Below are 23742 nucleotides of genomic sequence, written 5' to 3' on the forward strand. Positions count from 1 at the left end.
TCAAGTTTTTCCTATAAATATAATCTTTTTAAAATTCATAGGAAATATAAAATCAATCAGTGGCATACCACTACACACCTACTAAAATAGCTAAAATCCAAAACACTGACAATATCAAATGCTGACGAAGATGTGGAGCAATAGGAACTTTGTTTCTTTGCTAATAGGTATGTAAAATAATACAGCCACAATGACAGATAGTTTGGCAGTTTCTTACAAAGCTAAAAATACTATAATATACAGCAATCATGTGCTTTGGTATTTACTCAAATCAGCTAAAAGTTTATATGCACACAAAAATCTGCACATGAAGGCTTATAACAATTTAAATCATAATTGTCAAAAAAAATGGAAGCGACAACACGTCCTTCAATAGGTGAATGGGTAAATAAACTAGGTCTATGTACAAAGTAAAATATTATTCAGTGACTAAAAGAAATGAGCAATCAAGCAACAAAGACATGAAGAAACCTTAAGTGCATATTACTAACAGAAACCAGTATGAAAAGGCAACCTACTGTATGATTCCAATTATATGATATTCTATAAAAGATAAAACTCTAAAGACAGAAAAAAAAATCAGTGGTTGTCAGGGGTTAAGAGAGAAGTGTGGAAAGGATGCAAAGTTGCAGCACTGAGTATTTTTAAGTGTACCTTTTTTGTATGATACTATACACCCACTAGATCATAAAAAAGCAAAAAACATCTATTTCTGCTTCATTGACTACACTAAAGCCTTTGACTATGTGGATCGCAACAAGCTGTGGGAGATTCTTAAAGAAATGGGAATACCAGACCACCTTACCTGTCTCTTGAGAAACATATATGCAGGACAAGAAGCACCAGTTAGAACTGGACATGGAACAATGGACTGGTTCAAAATTGGGGACGGTATACATCAAGGCCGTATACTGTCATCCTGCTTATTTAATGTACATGCAGAGTACACTGCGTGAAATGCCAGGTTGGATGACTCACAAGCTGGAATCAAGACTGCAGGAAGAAATATCAACAACCTCATATATGCAGATGATACCACTTTAATGGTAGAAAGCAAAGAGGGACTAAAGAGACTCTTGATGAAGGTGAAAGAGAAGAGTGACAAAGGTGGCTTAAAACTCAACATTCGGGTGGAGAGGGAGGTGGGAGGGGGGATCGGGATGGGGAATACATGTAAATCCATGGCTGATTCATGTCAATGTATGACAAAAACCACTACAATACTGTAAAGTAATTAGCCTCCAACTAATAAAAATAAATGAAAAAAAAACCCTCAACATTAAAAAAACAAAGATCACGGCATCTGGTCCCATCACTTCATGGCAAAATAGATAGGGAAAAAGTGGAAATACTGACAGATTTTTTTTTCTTGGGCTCCAAAATCACTGTGGATGGTGATGGCAGCCATGAAATTAAAGGATGCTTGCTGGGCTTCCCTGGTAGCTCAGTGGTAAAGAATGTGCCTGCCAAAGCAGGAGATACAGGTTCAATCCCTGATCCGGGAAGATCTCACATGCAGTTGGACCTGTGCCACAACTACTAAGCTTGTGCTCTAGAGTATGGGAGCTTCAACAACTGAAGCGCATGTGCCTAGAACCCGTGCTCCACAAGAGGAGCCACTGCAATGAGCAGCTCACTGCATCACAGGAGAGTAGCCCCCGCTCGCCACAACTAGAGGAAAGCCTGTGCAGCAATAAAGACCTAGCACAGCCAAAAATAAAAAAATAAAATTTTTTTTTTTAAAAAAATGATGCTTGCTCCTTGGAAGAAAAGCTGTGACAAACCTAGACAGCGTATTCAAAAGCAGAGACATCACTTATCCAACAAAGGTCTGTATTCAAAGCTATGGTTTGCAGTAATCATGTACAGAGGGGAGAGTTGAGCCATAAAGAAGGCTGAGCACCAAAGAATTGATGCTTTCAACTGCTGTGCTGGAGAAGACTCTTGAGAGTCCCTTGGACAGCAAAGAGATCAAACCAGTCAATCCTAAAGGAAATCAATCCTGAATATTCATTGGAAGAACTAATGCTGAAGCTGAAGCTCCAATAATTTGGCCACTTGATACGAAGACCTGACTCACTGGAAAAGACCCTGATGCTGGGAAAGACTGAAGGCAAGAGGAAAAGAAGGCAACAGAGAGTGAGATGGTTGGATGGCATCACGGACTCAATGAACGTGAGTTTGAGCAAACTCAGGGAGATAGTGAAGAACAGGGAAGCCTGGCGTGCTGTAGTTCATGGGGTTGCAAAGAGTCAGACATGACTTAGCAACTGAACAATGAACAACAGTAATGAACAATAATGAATAATAATGGTAGAGACAGGAAATTACATATTTGCATAATGCCTTATGCATCCTGCATTGGTGTGGTGCATTTGTTACAACTGATGTCTATAGCCCAGGAGATTGATAACTGACAGAGGAAACTTTACAATATGAAAATATAATACATTAATGTGCTTTATAGGAAAAACTAACAACTGAATGGATCATACCATATTCAGAGAAGGCATTATATGACAGTTTAATAACCTCTAATTAAATCTCTCATACACCAAAAATTTTCATCTTAGTCTCTTCAGGACTTTGAAAACTTTTTAATTAATTAATTAATTAAATTGGAGGCTAAGTACTTTACAATATTGTGGTGTTTTTTGCCATACATTGACATAAAATCAGCCACATGTGTTCATGTGCCCCCATCTGACGTGTAGTCTCTCTGTAAGACAGGAATACAAATAATACTGGCTCATTGTCTTCCAGTATTCCTTAATAAAGAGACAAAAATACTTTCATTTAGACATACCTTAACTATTTCTTCAATGAAACAAATGTGAGAGACAGGATCCCTCTTCTTGGCTAATATTTTTTGTAGATGTTGCACCTAAAAGGAAGGAAAAGAGGGAAAACATACATAACTCAGTATTTTCAAATGTAACAAGCATAGAGTACAGGTACTAGAAACAGTAAGGGAAGGGAAAAGGCATTTTGCTAGAGCCCTTACATACATTATAATTAGTTAAGGAGGTATTTTGAACTTTCAGAGATTTTAAGAAAGCTGCCCAAGATCACACAACTTTGAATAACTAAGAACTAACCCACAGCTCAGCAGGCAGATTCTGCCTGCAAGTGCAGGAGACACAGGAGACTCAGGTTCAACCCCTGGGTCAGGAAGATCCCTGAAGGAGGAAATGGCAACGCAATCCAGTATTCTTGACTGAAAAAAAACCTCCTGTGGACAGAGGAGCCTACTGCACTGTAATCCAAAGGGTTGCAAACAGTCGGACACAACTAAGCACATAGCACGCTAACCCATAATTCATGCTATTTTTCACTCTTTCAAATACTTACCTGACCACAAACAGTAAAAATATGATCCACAAGTTTCTCCATATTGGTCCAGAGGGAAGCACGAAAAGCTGCAGTGTTCCCTGGGGTTGGCATGGTAGATCGTCCAGGTCCCCCTGTTATGACAGACAAAAAAACAAGCAAAATAAAGTGTTTCAAATTTAACAAAATGTATGTTATTATGAAAAGCACATATATGCTAACAAATGAGAAGTTTCTTTATGAAGAAACAATAATTTATCATGAGTGATATAAAAAAGAATCTTAACCTTTTGTGTTTAAGAAAGGAAATAAAATCACACACGCGTGCACACACACAGACACACCCCACACACACACCCAACAAAGATAATACACAAAATAAGAATTCCCTGGAGAAGGAAATGGCACCCACTCCAGTATTCTTGCTTGGGAAACCGTATGGACAGAGGAGCCTGGCGGGTTACAGTCCAAGGGGTCACAAAGAGTCAGACACGACTGAGTATGCATTCACTAACACTCTCCACAAAAAGAACAAGATACTGCAGCTTAGATATCTCATTTGTTAAATGAAAGTATTAATCTTGACTCTATAAATTATTTGATAAATGTAACATTCTATAAATATTTTTAATTTGAATATAGTTGATTTATTCTATAATTCTTTATAGCAGTTTTTTCCCCCAATCAGAATAGCTCTCCATTACAAAATACTCTTAAAAGGAATCTTAAAATCCCTGCAAATTAAGACTATGCTCCCATTTTCTGTAACTTCTCCTGTTTCCTCTTACCTGACATCCCATGAAGGGATATGACATATCTGATTTTCTGCTTAATTTCAGATAATGTCATCTCACTGTTTTCCACTCACAAATGGGTTGAAGCCTTGCGGATCTGAAGTGTAATCAGTAGAAATATATTGGTACTTACTCAAAATAAAGGAAGGTCTTAAAAGCCACAAAAGCTATAAAATAAATAAGAATTTTTGATAGCTGTTTTTTTCTTTTTTGGGATCTTCTGGCCTTTAACATAAACACTGAACAAACCAGAATCTTAAAAGTGTAGAGGAAGAGAAAATTTTTTAGTAAAACAAGTGAGAAGATCGCTATCACGGGTGAGAGAGTTTTAAATATAAGTCTGCATTCCCAAAGCCATAGATATATAATAACTTCATGAAAATGTGACCACGGATACTAGCGGTGGTATCAGCCTCCAACACATGTGAGTGAAAACTTATCACGTATTTTTTTAATCCATTTGAATATGCCCCAGCTCACCATTCTGTCATGTCAAAGAAACAAAAACTCAGTAACACTGAGAGAAAATTTTCCATTCCATGATATTCTACAGGAGCCATTAATTTCTACCATTCAAAAATTTGGGAAACCACCTCTCGTGTTTAGTTCTCCATCATACCAGGTTCCTTGTTATTTAGAAGCATGCTCGTTTTATACATATACATACATATACATATACAAAAATAAATATGTGTATAACTAAGTCAACTTGTTGTGCATCTGAAACACTGTAAGTCAACCACACTTCCATAAAATATATACATTTATAAAAAGAAACGATCGTGGACACAGGCGGATTCAAGTCACCAAGTGTAGTTCTAGCCTTCTTAGAAGCTATCTTACTTGAGCTATGTTCTTTATTTGTGCTTGAACTAAAAGTGCAAAGTACAGGGACAGTAAGTATGGCACATTAATCAAGTGAGTTTGGTTTCAGGTTATTACCTGCTGAATTTGTATGTGGTTAGTTCTACTATTCAGTATGTTGCTGGTATGAGGAAGAAGTCCCTTAATGAAGTCATGTAGGAATGAAAGATGCCCTTGCCATTATGTTCTTAGAAGGAATATTTCCATATTTGTTCATACTTCAGTTATGTTCTATATACAACTAACACCTATAGTTTCAAAAATGCAGATTTTTCTTTGTATCTTGTCTTTATAATAAGGAAATAACTTACTAAATCACATAAATTGATATACTGTGTGTCTAACAAATGCAGAAAATATTTCTTCACCCCCATCCAAAAAAAAAGGAATTAATAAAAATGGTTTCCTAGAGGGGGCAGTTGCAGTGGCAGGAAGTAGGACCAGGTGAGAAGAATAGAGATGGAAGCAGTGAGTCTCTGTGAATCATACAATGATTTAACATGTTTCAAAGTGAATTTAAATTTACAGGAATGAAAAAAGCAAACTCAAACTAAACACAAACAAATACAGAAACACATAAAACTAATGGTACGTCAAATTAGTAAGATAACCATACAAAGGAAATTAATTATTTCAAGGAATTTTTAATTACAGCATTCTGACTTTAATAAGATACATTTTAGGGGCAAAAAGAATTGCATGTCTATTTGCTTAACAGATGTGTTGCTTTACTGATCGATAAGGAAGACTTTCTTATCTCTCCTTGCTATTCTTTGGAACTCTGCATTCAGAAGCTTGTATCTTTCCTTTTCTCCTTTGTTTTTCACTTCTCTTCTTTTCACAGATATTTGTAACACCTCCTCAGACAGCCATTTTGCTTTTTTGCATTTCTTTTTCTTCAGGATAGTCTTGATCCCTGTCTCCTGTACAATGTCACAAACCTCCATCCATAATTCATCAGGCACTCTGTTTATCAGATCTAGTCCCTTAAATCTATTTCTCACTTGCACTGTATAATCATAAGGGATTTGATTTAGGTCATATCTGAATGGTCTAGCAGTTTCCCTCACTTTCTTCAATTGAAGTCTGAATTTGGCAATAAGGAGTTCATGATCTGAGCCACAGTCAGCTCCCAGTCTTGTTTTTGCTGACTGTATAGAGCTTCTCCATCTTTGGCTGCAAAGAATATAATCAATCTGATTTCAGTGTTGACCATCTAGTGATTTTCCCTGTATAGAGTCTTCTCTTGTGTTGTTGGAAGAGGGTGTTTGCTGTGACCAGTGGGTTCTCTTGGCAAAACTCTATTAGCCTTTGCCCTGCTTCATTCTGCACTCCAAGGCCAAATTTGCCTGTTACTCCAGGTGTTTCTTGACTTCCTACTTTTGCATTCCAGTCCCCTATAATGAAAAGGACATCATTTTTGGGTGTTAGTTCTAAATGGTCTTGTAGGAAGGTCTTCATAGAACCGTTTGACTTCAGCATCTTCAGCATTACTGGTTGGGGCACAGGCTTGGATTATTGTGATACTGAATGGTTTGCCTTGGAAACAAACAGAGATCATTCTGTCATTTTTGAGATTGCATCCAAGTACTGCATTTCGGACTCTTCTATTGATGATAAATGGCTACTCCATTTCTTCTAAGGGATTCCTGCCCACAGTAGTAGTTACAATGATCATCTGAGTTAAATTCACCCATTCCAGTGCATCTTAGTTCACTGATTCCTAGAATGTTGACGTTTACTCTTGCCATCTCCTGTTTGACCACTTCCAATTTGCCTTGATTCATGGACCGTTTCATGCAAAGAAGGGCTCAATAAAGGACAGAAATGGTAGGGGCCTAACAGAAGCAGAAGATACTAAGAAGAGGTGGTAAGAATACACAGAAGAACTGTACAAAAGAGATCTTCACAACCCAGATAATCACAATGGTGTAATCACTCACCTAGAGCCAGACATCCTGGAATGTGAAGTCAAGTGGGTCTTAGGAAGCATCACTACGAACAAAGCTAGTGGAAGTGATGGAATTCCAGTTGAGCTATTTCAAATCCTATAAGATGATGCTGTGAAAGTGCTGCACTCAATATGTCAGCAAATTTGGAAAACTCAGCAGTGGCCACAGGACTGGAAAAGGTCAGTTTTCATTCCAATGCCAAAGAAAGGCAATGCCAAAGAATGCTCAAAGTACCACACAATTGCACTCATCTCACACGCTAGTAAAGTAATGCTCAAAGTTCTCCAAGCCAGGCTTCCGCAATACATGAACCGTGAACTTTCAGATGTTCAAGCTGCTTTTAGAAAAGGCAGAGGAACCAGAGATCAAATTGCCAACATCCACTGGATCATCGAAAAAACAAGAGAGTTCCAGAAAACATCTATATCTGCTTTATTGACTATGCCAATGCCTTTGACTGTGTGGATCACAATAAACTGTGGAAAATTCTGAAAGAGATGAGAATACCAGAACACTTGACCTGCCTCTTGAGAAACCTGTATGCAGGTCAGGAAGCAACAGTTAGAACTGGACATGGAACAACGACTGGTTCCAAGTAGGAAAAGGAATACATCAAGTCTGTGTATATTGTCACCCTGCTTATTTAACTTATATGCAGAGTACATCATGAGGAACGCTGGGCTGGAGGAAGCACAGGCTGGAATCAAGACTGTTGGGAGAAATATCAATAACCTCAGATATGCAGATGATACCACCCTTATGACAGAAAGTGAAGAACTAAAGAGCCTCTTGATGAAAGTGAAAGAGGAGAGTGAAAAAGTTGGCTTAAAGCTCAACATTCAGAAAACTAAGATCATGGCATCTGGTCCCATCACTTCATGGGGAATAGCTGGGGAAACAATGGAAACAGTGGCTAATTTATTTTGGGGGGCTCCAAAATCAATGCAGATGGTGTCTGCAGCCATGAAATTACAAGACTCTTACTTCTTGATAGGAAAGTTATGACCAACCTAGACAGCATATTAAAAAGCAGAGACATTACTTTGCCAGCAAAGGTCTGTCTAGTCAAGGCTATGGTTTTTCCAGTAGTCATGTGTGGATGTGAGAGTTGGACTGTTAAGAAAGCTGAGCACTGAAGAATTGATGCTTTTGAACTGTGGTGTTGGAGAAGGCCCTTGAGAGTCCCTTGGACTGCACGGAGGTCCAACCAGTCCATTCTAAAGGAGATCAGTCCTGGGTGTTCATTGGAAGGACTGATGCTGAAGCTGAAACTCCAATACTTTGGCCACCTGATGTGAAAAGCTGGCTCATTTGAAAGGACCATGATGCTGGGAAAGATTGAGGGCAGGAGGAGAAGGGGACGACAGAGGATGAGTTGGTTGTATGGCATCACTAACTTGATGTACATGAGTTTGGGTAAACTCCGGGAGTTGATGATGGACAGGGAGGCCTGGCGTGCTGCAGTTCCCAGGGTCGCAAAGAGTTGGACACAACTGAGTGACTGAACTGAAATGAACTGTGTTGCTTCATAGCAATAATGAAACTAGATGTATTTTAGGATGGTGCAAATGAAGGTTCTCTCCATAAACAGAACAAAGACAGGTGTGTAATCGGGATTAGAGGTCTTTCCTACTGCTGCTCAGTAAAGGAGAGAGGTAAGACAACTCCTCACTAGAAATGAACATGTCTGAGACTCAAATTCTCATCTCTACGTAACAATCCTCAATAAAAGAATACAAGACTTATTGAATAAAAAAGCGATTCTGTACCCAGAGCAATGAAAATAGAAGGTCAACCTGGAGCACAATGGGCCAGAGAGCAAAAAAGTGCTTCAAGACCAACGGAGATTAGGAAGCTTCCACAGAACAAATCTGAGAGTATCTGGTGAGTCAAAATAATACCAATGATAATAGTTTCTAAAACATTGATTTAAAAAAATATTCCCTGAGCTCAGAGTTAAAAACTCAAATGTTTAAAAGGGGTGGGAATTGCTATTTAAAGAAGACTGTCAGTTAATAAGTGCAAAAGAAATGATATTGTTATGGGAAAAAAAATCACTATTTTGCAAATACCAACTAGTAAAATAATGAAATGAGGGAATGATTATCAGTGGGTAAAATGTTATGGGGAACAGGATATTTCACATGGTGCAAAGTATGCACCCAAAGTTACTCACTAATTACTAAGAAAAGAGTACTTTTACAAGCCGCAATCTGGCATACACTATAATAATAAACAAGCAACAATGAGACAGACTGACATAATTCTGGTGCTTCCTGATATGACGTAATGGGAAATACACATCATCTTACCAGTTTTTTACCTTGAATGTAATAATGAAGAAACAAACAGACAAATTCTGAGTGTGGGGTTTGCTGAACATGTTAATGCCATAAAAGATAAAAGAGATAGTGCATTTTTTTTTTTTATTAAAGCAGAGTAGAAACAAGACAACCAATGGAATAGCATAATGGCTAATTGGTTCCAGCTGGGAGGGGAAACAGCCATTAAGAATATTTTATGGAAATAACTTAAAAATACTGAATGTGGATTACATACAAAATAATATTAATGTATCAGTGTGAAATTTCTTAAGGCTGATGCCTAAGAATGTTACTGGATATGATATACATGCACAGCTCTTTGCACATGTTAGAATGTCTCAACATAAACTGAGGATTTTAACCTCAAAGTAAATAGCACACATTTCAATTCAAGCTAAGCTTAAAGACAAGGTAGTACAAGAGCCCACCAATGGTGAGAGTCTATCCTACTTTTACAGAGGGCAAGAATCAAGAAAACCAGAGGTTATGTTTGTAAGCTTTTCACTCTAGTTTCTCAACAATTTCAAGTTTAGGAAAGAACTACATGCTCCTTTTTTTTTTCTTCTTTGCCTTGCCCTGTGACTTGTGAGATCTTAGTTCCCTGAACAGGGACTGAACCCAGGCCCTAGCAATGGAACTTCTAAGTCCTAATCACTAGACCACCAGGGAATTACCTACATGCTCCTTTAGTAAAGAGATGTTATTATTTTTTTACTCTGATAATAGTGGAAAACAGTAACAAAGAGAAACATTTAGGAGTTTAAAATATGAATTCTCCTGTTCAAAATCTAGGTCTATTTAATTTTTCAAATTATTTGCAGTGTTCTACAAAGAATATTAAGTAAAAGTGTACATGAACTGGAGAGGTAATACTAAAACAATATGCAATTACCTTAGATGTTACATAAAGAATGAACTTATAACAGTGAGGAAAAGGCATGCAGTGCCTTAGAAAATATTAATCAAATTACTGGAATATGTATAGTTTTGTTTTATTATAAAGAATTATGGAATGCATCAACCCACTACTCTTACAATAGGTAAGAACAGAAATACAAAAAGGTATTATTTTCTGCTAGCAATTATTTGGAAGAACTGAGGCACCAAAAAAAGCTAAGATCACAGTCATTGGTTCTATTAGTTCGAGTGGCTTCATTTTTCTTGTTTATAGTTTAATACTTAAGGACTTTTATCCTCATACACTAAATACATTTTGCTGAAGAAATAAACATAATAAAAAATAATCAACTAAACAGAGAACAGCTGCATAAAGGGAACAACTAAAACAAAAAACTAATGCCATTATCCACTAGCTTTATGAACCTCAAAAAACAAAATTAAGTGTTTTAAACTAAGTTTTATTAATGTGATAGAAGAAACTAAGAGGTACTCAAAGAAACAATACTTGAGTAACTTCTAATTAATGGAATAAAATCATTTTCTTGCCTTTGTCCCTTAAATTAAGGGCAATGGAAAGAAGAAAAAAACGGTAGAAAAAAAATGTCAATTTCAAAGATACAAAAAAATCCATTAAAAACTTCAAACTTAAGATTACGAAGCATATATGCCAAATGCTATAGATAAATCAAAATGAACAAGGAAGCAGATAGCTGATATCCTAGATCATTAGCAAGGAACAATCTGCTCCTAAAATCAACTGTAAGAATTTAGATAAGCTATCCACTGAGTCTCTGCTTACAGTGAAAAGGGACAGACATAGATGGGCCAGGAGAGAAGCCAGAAAAATGTTCAATGTTGCAGAATGGTGAAGATAGAAAAGCAGAAGGAGAAACCATTATAAAATGACATTTACAGTGTATGAGAATTATGCATGAAGCAGGGCACCCAAAGCCAGTGCTCTGGGACAACCTAGAGATATAGGGCTGGGAGCGACATGGGAGAGCGGTTCAGATTGGGGGGACAGATGTATACCTGTGGCCAATTCATGTTGATACATGGCGAAAACCATCACGATGTAGCAATTATCCTCCAATTAATATAAATTAATTAATTAAAAAAAGAATTAGCCCTCTAGCATAAGGAAACTGGGCTATTTAAAATTCTAAAAATGATACTGTTAAAGTACTGTACTAAAAAAAAAAATAAACAAATAAAGTACTGTACTCTATATGTCAGCAAATTTGGAAAACTTAGCAGTGGCCACAGGACTGGAAAAGGTCAGTTTTCATTCTAATCCCAAACAAGAGCAATGCCAATGAATGTTCAAACTACCATACAATTGCCCTCCTTTCACATGCTAGCAACGTTATGCTCAAAATCCTCCAAGCTAGGCTTCAACAGTATGTGAACTGAAATCTTCCAGATGTATAAGCTGGGTTTTGAAGAGGCAGAGGAACCAGAGATCAAATTGACAACATTTGCTGGATCATGAAGAAACCAACGGAATTCCAGAAAAACATCTACTTCTGCTTCACTGACTTTATGAAATACTGTGTGGATCACAACAAACTTCAGAAAATTCTTAAAAGAGATGAGAGGAGCAGACACTTTACCTGTGTCCTGAGAAATCTGTATGTGGGTGAAGAAGCAAAGTTAGAAGTAGACATGGAATGATGCATTAGTTCATTGGGGAAGGAATAATACAAGGCTGTATACTGTCACTTTGCTAATTTAACTTACATGCAGAGTACACTATGCAAAGTGCCAGGCTGGACGAATCACAAGCTGGAATCAAGACTGTCAGGAAAAATATCAACAACCTCAGATATGCAGATGATATCACTCTAACGGCAGAAAGTGAAGAGGAAATAAAGAGCTTCTTGATAAGGGTGACAGAGGAGAGTGAAAAATCTGGCTTAAGATTCAACATTAAAAAAACTAAGATCATGGCATCCGGTCCCATCAGTAAGTCAATAAGTGTTAGTCATTCAGTCGTATCTGACTCTTTGCAATCCTATGGATGGTAGCCTACCAGGCTCCTCTGTCCATGGGATTTCCCAGGCAGGAATACTGGGGTGGGTTTCCATTCTCTTCTCCAGGGGATATTCCCAGCCAAGGGATAGAACCCAGGTCTCCTACATTGCAGGTGTATTCTTTCCCATCTAAGTAACCAAGAAAGCCCTGATCCCATCACTTCATGGCAAATAGATGAGGAAAAAGTGAAAGCAGTAACAGATTTTCTTTTCCTGGGCTCCAAAATCACAGTGGACAGTGACTGTAACCATGAAATTAAAAGACGCTTGCACCTTGGAAGTAAAGCTATGACAAATCTAGAGAGCATATTAAAAAGCAGAGACATCACTTTGCTGACAAAGGTCTGTATAGTCAAAGCTATGGTTTCTCCAGCAATCATGTACAGATATGAGAGTTGGATCATGAAGACTGAGTGCTGAAGAATTGACACTTTCAAATTGTTGCTGGAGAAGACTCTTGAGAGTCCCTCGGACTGCAAGGAGACCAAACCAGTCAATCCTAAAGGAAATCAATCCTGAATATCAATTGGAAAAACTACTGCTGAAGCTCCAATAATTTGGCCACATGATGTGACGAGCCGATCACTGGAAAATATCCTGATGCTGGGAAAGACTGAAGACAAAAGGAGAAGGAGGCAGCAGAGGATGAGATGGTTAAATAGCATCACAGACTCAATGGACACAAATCTGAGCAAACTCCAACAGACAGTGGAGAACAGAGGAGCCTGGCAAGCTACAGTCCATGAGGTGGCAAAGAGCTGGATGTGACTTTGCAACTCTACAACAACAAGATAGGAAAACTATGAGAGATAAAATGAGGTGAAAGAGGAAAGAAAGAAAAGAATGTAAGGTTTCCACAAGAAACTGTCTGAATGGCTTTATGGAGAATCACAATAAGCTCTAGAATGGTTCAAAATTTGAGGCAAGAAGCACTCCAAAAGTAGTAGGAAATGACAAGATGGTGAACTGTTATTCTAGACAATAAAGATATTACAAAAAAATAAAACTAGAGACCACTACCTAATGAACACAGATGTAAAACTCAACAAAATATTAGCAATTAAAACCCAAGAATGCTTAAAAAGAATTTTATACTATAATCAACTGGGATTGAAAGACTCGGGAAGAATAGGCCAAAGACGTCCTGGAATTAATCAATTATTATACCAAGGTTGTAAGAGACAAGATTCATAAATATAAGTCAACTGTTTTCATATATACCAACAATGAACAAGGGGAACTTGCATTTGATAACAAAATACCATTTACATTACTCCCTGTTCCAAATGAAATACCTAGGTATAAATAAACCTAACAAAATACGGACAAAAACTATATGAGGAAAACTAGAGAACTCTGATGATAAAAATCAAAGAGGAACTAAATATATAGAGAGATATTCCATGTTCATAGACTGAAGAATCAATATTGTGAAGATGTCAGTTCTTTCCAATTGGATCTATAGATTCAATGAAATCAAAATCCGAATTCTAGAAAAAACATTTTCTTATATCAACAAACTGATTCTAAAGTTTATATAGAGAGGAAAAAGAATCAAAACAGCTAACACAATATTGAAGAAAAAGAACAAAGTTGGAAGACTGACTAGCCAACTTCAAGACATTCTATAAAGCTTCAGTAATCAACACAATGAGGTGGTATTGGCAAAAGAAGAGACAAATAGATCAATGCAACAGAACAGTGAGTTCACAAATATACCCACATAAAGACAGTCAAATGCCCTTTTACAAAGAAGCAAAGGCAATAAATTAGGCAAAGGAAGAATCTTCAACAAATGATGTTGGAATAACAGGATAACTGCATGCAAAAAAATGAATATAGACACAAAGACTAGACACAAACTAAGATCATGGCATCCAGTCCTATCACTTTATGGCAAATAGATGGGAAAAATGTGGAAACAGTGTCAGATTTCATTTTCTTGGGCTCCAAAATCAATGCAAACAGTGACTGCAGTCACGAAATTAAAAGACACTGGATCATTCGGAAGAAAAGCTATGACAAAACTAGACAGTGTATTAAAAAGCACTTCACTGACAAAAGTTCATATAGTCAAAACTATGGTTTTTCTAGTAGTTAAGTATGGATGTGAGAGTTGGACCATAAAGAAGGCTGAGTGCTGAACACCTGATGCTTTCAACTGTGGTGCTGGAGAAGACTCTTGAGAGTCCCTTGGACAGCAAAGAGATCAAACCAGTCAATCCTAAAGGAAATCAATCCTGAATATTCTTTGGAAGGACTGATGCTGAAGCTGAAACTCCAATACTTTGGCCACCTGATATAAAGAGCTGACTCTTTGGAAAAGACCCTGAGGCTGGGAAAGACTAAAGGCAAGAGGAAAAGAGGGCAACAGAGGATGAGATGGTTGGATGGCATCACTGACTCAATGGACATGAGTTTGAGCAAACTCAGGGAGTTAGTGAAGAACAGAAAACCCTGGCATGCTGCAGTTCATGGGCTCGCAAACAGCTGGACATGACTTAGCGACTGAACAACAAGACGACACAGACCTCACATACCTCACCAAAATTAACTCAAAATGGATCACAGACCTAAAAGTAAAAATGTAAAACTGTAACATGCCTAGAAGATAACATATGAGAAGACCCAGATGACCTTGGGTATGGCAATGACTTTTTGGATACAATACCAAAGACATGATATGAAGGAAATAACTGATAAGCTAGACTTCATTAAAAACTTCTATTCTGGAAGATACAAATAATCAAATCTGGAACTTGATTTTTCATATAAGGATGCTGAGAATTATCTATATTGATAAATTTATTACCATAAATATTATATAGTAGTCTAATTAATAAATAAGCCGGCTTATTCATTTTCCAATGAAAGAGAGATTGTTTTCATTGTTTAACTATTATGAATAACAGTAAGATAAAAATTCTTATACATATGTGACAGAGTTTCTTTAGGGTATACTCTTACAAAGCCAATTATAAGATCATAAGGTATACCCATTTTTAACCTTAGGATCAGTATGATAAAACTAAATAAAGTGGTTGAAACATTTTCTTCTCCTACAATCAGAATATAAGAGTTTCTGCTCTCATTAGATATTTAGTTCTGGTCTTAGATTTTGCCAATCTCACAGAGAAATAAAATCTTCAATCATTTGTATTTCTCTAATAATTAGTTCACATCCTCTAAAAAGACGCTAAACATCTTTTCATGTTTATTGGATGTGTTCCTCTGTGATTTGCCTATTCATATTCATTATCTATTTTTCAACTGAGTTACTTATCTTTTTCTTAGTGGATTACAAACTTTGAGGTACATCTTGGGTAGCATATTTTCCCATGTAATTATAATAATGTTATTTTTTAAATTTTGAAACAATCTTAAACATACAGAAAATTTGAAACTATAGTAAACATTTTTTTCTTGAATCATTAGGGAATAAGTTACTGACATGATGCACTATCACCCCTGAAGGTTTTAATGTGTATTTCCAACAAAAAGGACATTGCTGTACATCATCTCAATAGAACCAACAAGATTAGGCAATTAATATTAACCCTGCCAATGTAATATCTTTAAAAATAACAGTGACTATTCTTTTAAAAACAATAAAGACTAGGATTTCTACACTAAATCATGGTATTCACTCCTCAACAGATGACAATAAGACTTGAAAACACTTCATTCTTTCCAAAAAGGGGAGCATACATTAGGACAGACAGCAAGTGAATAATTGCTTTCATCTTTTTTCCCCCATTCTTGACAACACAATAGAGAATGAGATTAAACTCCTTCTGGAAATTTAAACATTAGATCAAACTTTCTGAAAATAATTGCTGGGAAAAGCTGAGAGGGGAATCTCCTCTGGCAATTTCTTTTCAAAGCTGTTCTCCTGGGATGGTCTTAATACAGACCTATTCAGAGGCTAGGGCTAACCTTTAAAAATCCCTTTAAGATCAAAGATTCTTTTATCTCTTTTTATCTTGTACAAATTATTTATGAGGGACACACTCTGTTATTTAAAGTTATGTTTATATAGCAAACATAAAAATAATAATCAATGGCTGAAAATGTTTTAGTATTAGCTCTGCATCAAGAACTGTTATTAAGTTTATACAGAAAACTATGATACTAGAGTATCCTGTTTAATACAAAAACGGGAAGAGGAGAAAACTTTTTTATAGGCATTAAAAAACACTCTGGGGAATTTTTTCAATAGTCTGAATAAAATAAGGCAGTAAAACTGAAGAAAGAAATGGAGTCAAGACAGATTTGTTTGTCTTTAAGTAGAAGAAAATAAATAGCATGATTGTATGTGATGCGAAAGAGATACAATGAAAAACTGATGATGTGGTAGAGAGAAGGGATCTATGAAAGCAATGCCTTTCTTTGAGTGATGGGATCTAAGGCAAAAGTAGAGTATTTGCCTCTGTTAGGAGCAAGTACAGTTCATCCATATTAACAGGAAAGACAAAAGATTTTAAGGAGAGAAATGCAAAGTTAGGATTGCTTAGGAAAATGAGAGACACCCAGAACATGCAGTTTCTCCTCTCTATGAAGTGTGTTATATATGTGAATGTCACCATCAGGCATGGGGTTGGGGACTGTTGTCTTGAATCAACCTGCTTGGGTTTTCCTTAGATTTCGATATAGTTGTAATGTTCCCAAGCCTTTATGAGCATCTACCTATCTCCACACTCAGCTGTTATTGCTCCTGAGTACCAGAATTATACATGCCCAGAAAGATAAAGTATAATAGAGATTGTATTTCCTTAAAAAATATTTTCTGCCTCAATAAGAAGTACATGTGAGGATAAGAATTTCAGAAAGAAAAATATGTTCCTTTTTTTCCCTTGCATCTGTTTCCTCTGAACTAAATAAAGCCACAGTTTATAGTTTTTATCTAGAAGTTCTGAATATACCAATTGGCCAGTTCAACTCACTGATTAGACAAAAGTTATAAATAAATTCTAAAACAAAATTTCTTCTCTCATTTTCTGTCTACTAAAAAGTGAGTCATTAGATTACTTTGAAACTTGAATGCTTCACATACTATTCAAAGGACTTTTCAGTTATAAATAAATAAATGAAGCTAAATATAAACCACATTCATACCTCTCACAGCTGAGTGGGAAGGCTGAGTCAAAACTTTGATATCTAATGCACTGTTGATATTTTCTTCTATTGCAGCACAATATCCATCCACAACATTGGTAATAGTGTCCTTCAAAGTTCCAAGATTATGGAAAACCTGAAGAGCAGTTCCGACCTGGGTTGGATTCTTTAAAGAGGTGGTGGTGGGGTGGGGTGGGAAATGAAAAAATAAATAGGAAAAGAAACAAAATAAATATAAATTTACAAATCTAAGTGGTACTTGAGCAGTTACTATAATTTTTTTTAATCATTACAAACAAGAACAAAAATAATGCATCTGGAACAAGTATTATTTTTAGTTATTACTTATTTTATAAGACAAAGTTAAATACCATGTATATGATTTCCTCCCTTTCCCTTTTCCTCCTCCTTTAAAGGATAATCACAAAATAAAGAATCTTTTATATTATTGGAGCTTACTTGAAATTTACCATTAATCTCTGTGAAGAGAGCCATGTAAGAACTAACAACCCTATATTTGTTTAGAAAGAAATAAATTGTGCAGAGTAAACTGTGGGCTAAGCCTTGTGAACTAATACTACTATTCATTGTATTATCTTCCTTCATTCATTCACCAAAACTACAAATATATATATAGAGTGCCCACTACGGGGTCTATCTTGCTTCTATCTGCTAGAACTATAGTAGTAAATAAAACCAGTTGAGTTTCTGCCCTTATGGAACTTATATTTACTGAGAAATATATAAACAATAAATATAAGAGAGTATCAGAAAAAAAAAAAAAGAGAGTATCAGGTAGTGATAAATGCTATAAAAAAGAAAGCAGGGAATAAAAATAGAGAATGATGTGTATTATTATAGAGGGAAGAGTCAGAGAATGCATCTCAAAGGTAGTATTTAAACAGAGATCAACATCTGGGAAATCTAGGGAAATACAGTTCTGGGCAAGGGCATCAACAAAAGAACCGAGGTGGAAATGTGCTCGGTAGCTAGTGAAAGAGCAATCAGGCCATGGTGGTGGCTGGAGTAGACAGGGGAAAGCAACAAGGGGGAAGCAGAAACACTACCGGTGCGTTCAGTCTAAAGTGATATAAATAAGCTGCTGGATTTGTCATTAAGTAAATGACTGAATTAACAAGGTAGACCTACATCAACATAGTTATAGGTCCAAATAGCTGAAATTCCTCTTTCATTTACGACTCAGCATCTGTCATTAAAGGCACACAGCTAAAAAGTGAGATTATTTCATTAACATTTTCTTGACTGTTGAGTATATATAACACAAAATGTTATTTCTTAAGTCTACTGGTGATAGCAAGAATATGTAGCACACACACACTCAGCAGCAGGGTAGGGTCAGTTTAGAGACAAGATCAGGAAACACGGTTGGTGAACACCCATTTTAGATCGTTTTGTAATTAAACAAGAACAAGTAGCAAATGGACATTGTTTCATATTAAAACATGCTTTTGCTTTTAGTAGATATCAAGGACGAAAATTAGGCAGCTGTAAAGACATTTCCCTTATCACTATTCAAAAGTCTATATAATCTAAGAAAGCACTACCTGACCAATGTCAAAGAATATCTTCACCTTAAAAACTAGAATATAGACACATATTATAACATTATACTTATTGCCTTTATTATCCTCAAAGGATCCAAATATCAGTTTCTCAACATACAGGTTTTCAGTAACTTACAATAATTATGTAACTTCAACAGCTTACAAAGAATGTACATTGAAAGTTATATGCATATGTTAACTGAAAACATTTGGAGTCTTATTTTACTTTAGAGATCTAGTCAAAATTGGTCTTCTTAAGTTTCTACTCCAAAAATTAACTACCAAAAACTTTCAAAACAGTAACATGTACAGGGCAACATTAAAGAAGCATCTAGTATCAGAATGGTTATCATCAAAAAGACAACAAATAAGTGTTGGCAAGGATGTGGAAAAAGGGGAACCTTCATGCACTGTTACTGAGAATGTAAATTAGTGCAGCCACTATGAAAAACACTATGGGGGTTCCTCAAAAAATTATGTAAGTAACTACTGAGGAACTCAGCTCTCCCCTCTGTATCCTGAATTCATAAATTTTAAAATGATGAGGATAGATAAGATTTCCAAAGCTGGCTGAAGATCCTTTTTTTTTTTTTTTTTTTAATAAAAATGTAGCCAACAAGATCCCAACTCTAAAATTCTGATTCACCTGGATCAGACTGAGGTCTGGTTATTATATTTTAAAGCTCTTCAGACGCAGCCACCTGGGAACCAACATTTGGAAACCACTTGACTAGATGACTCTGCCAGACTTTGAAAAATGAGAATCATTTGTTCATGTGAAAGATAGGATTTTCTGGTAAAAAGAACCAAATACACAGAGAAATGACAGAGGAAAATAACCGAGTATGCTTAAGGAGTGATATATAGATTTTACTACCAGAAGTTTTGCATATGTGGGGGGAAAAAAAGATAACCTTGAACAGGCAAATAAGGGTCTGGTCACTGACAACCTTGGAATGCATTCTGTGAAATTTCTATTTAATATTACTGGTAACAGAAAAATGATTCATGTAATAAAATTATCATAATCTAAGATGTTTGAGGAAATAAAAATAATTACATCAGCTCTGGCAATAGTTTTTAAAAAAAGAAAAGAAGGAAAAATAGCTTGGACTAGGGAGTTGCAATGAAAAACAAGGAACAGGACAGACAGGAGAGATTCTGAAACACTGAAAAGAAACTGTCTACTGACTGACTATGATGGACAAGAGGGAAGGAAGAGTCTACCATATATGGAAGTTTCTTCAAGTGTGGGGGCCTGAAAGGACAGAAAAAGAAAAAAGAAAATCAAAAGAAGGAGATCATTTGGGCAAGTGGGTGGAGGAGTGGTGGGATGAGAGGCTGAACGGCTGTTGTTAATGAAGTGCTCACTGTGAGACATGCGGAGTCTCAGGTGCCAACGGGGCGTTCTCAGTTGGAGATGAGAACACTTTTGAACTGGATAATCATAGGAACCTAGACTGAGTAGCAAGCTAAATTGATGTAATAAATAATAAAATACAGCATGTTGGAAACTTTTAATCACAAAGGGAATAAAGAACAGAATTGGTGAGAGTGAAAGAATAGAAGTGGGGTGATAGAATACTCTAAGCAGAATAACAACTGGAACATTAGAAAAACTGGGAATGAAATCATTTTGTCTAGCTATGATTCCAGCAAAGAATACCTCCTAAATATAATAAACATTAGTGTTCTTTTCTCATCATTCTCTCTCATTGCAGACAAATACCACATATTTTGATCAGCAGGTTTTTCTAGGTTCTTATTAGTAATAAACATCAGACTTTCAGTTCCCTCATCTGTAAAATGAGGGGACTGGACTAGATGAATTCTAGTACCCTTGCCAATACTAACACATGATTGTACGATCATTCAGTGTACATCATTTACTCGTGCTAGCATTGGGCAAGGTACTGGGGATTTAAAAAAACTGAAGCAAATACTGGACCGTCTGACCTTTCAATATCTATGGTCTGATGGGCGATAAAGACAATTAAAGCAGCAATTAGAATGTACCATGATAAATTAGGGGAGAAATGGATAGTTTAATAGGAGAGGTGATTAACTTAGAATTGGGGAGGGAAAGAGGGATAGAGAAGTCAGGAAATTCTCCTTAAAGGAAGAAGGCCCAGCCAAGACCCAAAGTGAAGTTGTCATGGGAAAGTGTTGGGAGCCGGAGATGAGGAGGAGTCGAAGATTTACAGAAGGAGTCAGGAAAGCAAAAGGAAAACCACTCCAAGCAGAGGAATAGCACATACAAAAGTCTGTGAATGAGCACACTGTGGAAATTAAATCAACTAATATAATATCTGATAGGTAAGATAACTACACAAATACCTAAACCAATGCAGGTGCCCCTATCAGTCAATCTCAAACTTTTGGTACATAAAAGAACTACCTGAGGGAGATTGTTAACTAAAAAGGGACACATAAGGAAGACCTGAGATTGCTGGTAAGTTTTCATTTTTTTAATATGAATTCTGGTTATGTATGTTTGTTCGCTTTGTGAAAAATTCATTGAGCTGTACTCTTTATGAGGTATGTACTTTTCTGTTAATTACATTTTCACCATACAGTCTAAAATAAGAGGGTTAAGAGCATCAGGGGAAAAAATGCACATGCTTCCAACCCACGTGTCCACTGAATGGATGAAGAAAATGTGTTATTCAGATAATGAAATAATATTCAGTCTTAAAAAGAAATCCTGTCACATGCTACCACATGGGTGAACATATCATGCTATGCAAAATAAACCAGTCACAAAAAAGTACTGTGTGGACATATTATGAAGATAATATTATTTACATATTATTTATATAAAAAGCAGAGACATTACATTGCCAACAAAGGTCCGTCTAGTCAAAGCTATGGTTTTTCCAGTGGTCATGTATGGATGTGAGAGTTGGGACTCTGAAGAAAGCTGAGCTCCGAAGAATTGATGCTTTTGAACTGTGGTATAGGAGAAGACTCTTGAGAGACCCTTGGACTGCAAGGAGATCCAACCAGTCCATCCTAAAGGAGATCAGTCCTGGGTGTTCATTGGAAGGACTGATGCTGAAGCTGAAACTCCAGTACTTTGGCTACCTCATGTGAAGAGTTGACTCATTGGAAAAGACCCTGATGCTGGGAGGGATTGGGGGCAGGAGGAGAAGGGGACGACAGAGGATGAGATGGCTGGATGGCATCACCGACTTGATGGACATGCGTTTGGGTGAACTCCAGGAGTTGGTGGTGGACAGGGAGGCCTGGTGTGCTGCGACTCATGGGGTCGCAAAGAGTCGGACACGACTGAGCGACTGAACTGAACTGAACTGATATGAAGACTGTACATATACAGACAAATTCATAGACAGTAGAACAGTGGTTACCAGGGACTCAGGGATAGAGAGGGATAAGAGTTGTCAAATAGACACAGTTTCAGTCCAGTGAGACTTCTGGAGACTGGATGTGTGACATGAACTAACATGAACATACCTGATGCTACTGAACACTGACGGTAATCGATTTCATTTTAGGTGTATTTCAATGGAATTTAAATATGCATATGCTTGGATCTCAACTTCAGATAGGCTAATTTGATAGGTTTAGGAATGAGGCCAAGGAATCTGGATAATTATGATAAATCTAATTTTTCTACTGCAGTCATCCAGTAAGGCCTTATTATGAACCAAGCATTATTTTAGGGGCTTTTACACATGTGAGATCTAATCCTCTCCAACAAAACATTCAAAGTAGCTGTACTGCTCCCTACTGAAAGAGAGGGAAACTGAGGAGTAGAGAAGTCAGCAGAAGCTCCAAGATAACAAAGAATAAATGGCAGAGCAGGGACTCAAACATTAAAACGTATGGATTTTAAAGTTCATGCTTTTTCCAAATAACAGTTATTTGCAAATAACTGCAAATAACTTTAGTACCAACTAAAGTCTGACTTTCCTTCGGTTCGGTTCAGTTCAGTCACTCAGTCGTGTCCGACTCTTTGCGACCATGTGAATCACAGCATGCCAGGCCTCCCTGTCCATCACCATCTCCCTGAGTCTACCGAAACCCATGTCCATCAAGTCAGTGATGCCATCCAGTCATCTCATCCTCTGTCGTCCCCTTCTCCTCCCGCCCCCAGTCCCTCCCAGCATCAGGGTCTTTTCCAATGAGTCAACTCTTCGCATCAGGTGGCCAAAGTACTGGAGTTTCAGCTTCAGCATCAGTCCTTCCAATGAACACCCAGGACTGATCTCCTTTAGGATGGACTGGTTGGATCTCCTTGCAGTCCAAGGCACTCTCAAGAGTCTTCTCCAACACCACAGTTCAAAAGCATCAATTCTTTGGCACTCAGCTTTCTTCACAGTCCAACTCACATCCATACATGACCACTGGAAAAACCATAGACTTGACTAGACGAAACTTTGTTGGCAAAGTAATGTCTCTGCCTTTTAATATGCTATCTAAATTGGTCATAACTTTCCTTCCAAGACTTTCTTTAAGCAGTAAAATAAAATTTGAAAGTAACTATGGAAAATGGCCAATAAGTGCTGTTACTTTACTAAGTAAGTGAAAGCTGCTTAGTTGTGTCCAAGACTTTTTGCAATCCCATGGATTGTAGTCTGCCAGGCTCCTCTGTCCATGGAATTCTCCAGGCCAGAAAACTGCAGTTGGGTTGCCATGCCCTCTTCCAGGAGATCTTCCCAACCCAGAGATCGAACCCAGGTCTCCCGGATTGCAGGCTGAACCACCAAGGAAGCCCAAGAATACTGGAATGGATAGTCTATCCCTTCTCCAGGGGATCTTCCCAATCCAGGAATAGAACTGGGGTCTTCTGCACTGCTTGCTAAGTAAGGACATTTTAAAAAACTTTACTATCTAATATCATC

General features: G+C 37.0%; 1 protein-coding gene across 1 annotated transcript in view; it reads right to left on the bottom strand.

The window, feature by feature from the left end:
- Positions 1 to 23742, bottom strand: part of COG5 (component of oligomeric golgi complex 5) — a 269120-nt gene that overhangs the window by 108093 nt on the left and 137285 nt on the right. The window contains exons 8-10 of the mRNA XM_043871704.1: positions 17313 to 17478; positions 3352 to 3464; positions 2807 to 2884 (exon numbers count right to left, since the gene is read on the bottom strand). Coding sequence (XP_043727639.1) covers positions 2807 to 2884; positions 3352 to 3464; positions 17313 to 17478 — 357 coding nt within the window. The remainder of the gene's footprint in view (positions 1 to 2806; positions 2885 to 3351; positions 3465 to 17312; positions 17479 to 23742) is intronic.

This window comes from Cervus elaphus, chromosome 18, assembly GCF_910594005.1.
Source record: "Cervus elaphus chromosome 18, mCerEla1.1, whole genome shotgun sequence".
NCBI lineage: Eukaryota > Metazoa > Chordata > Mammalia > Artiodactyla > Cervidae > Cervus > Cervus elaphus.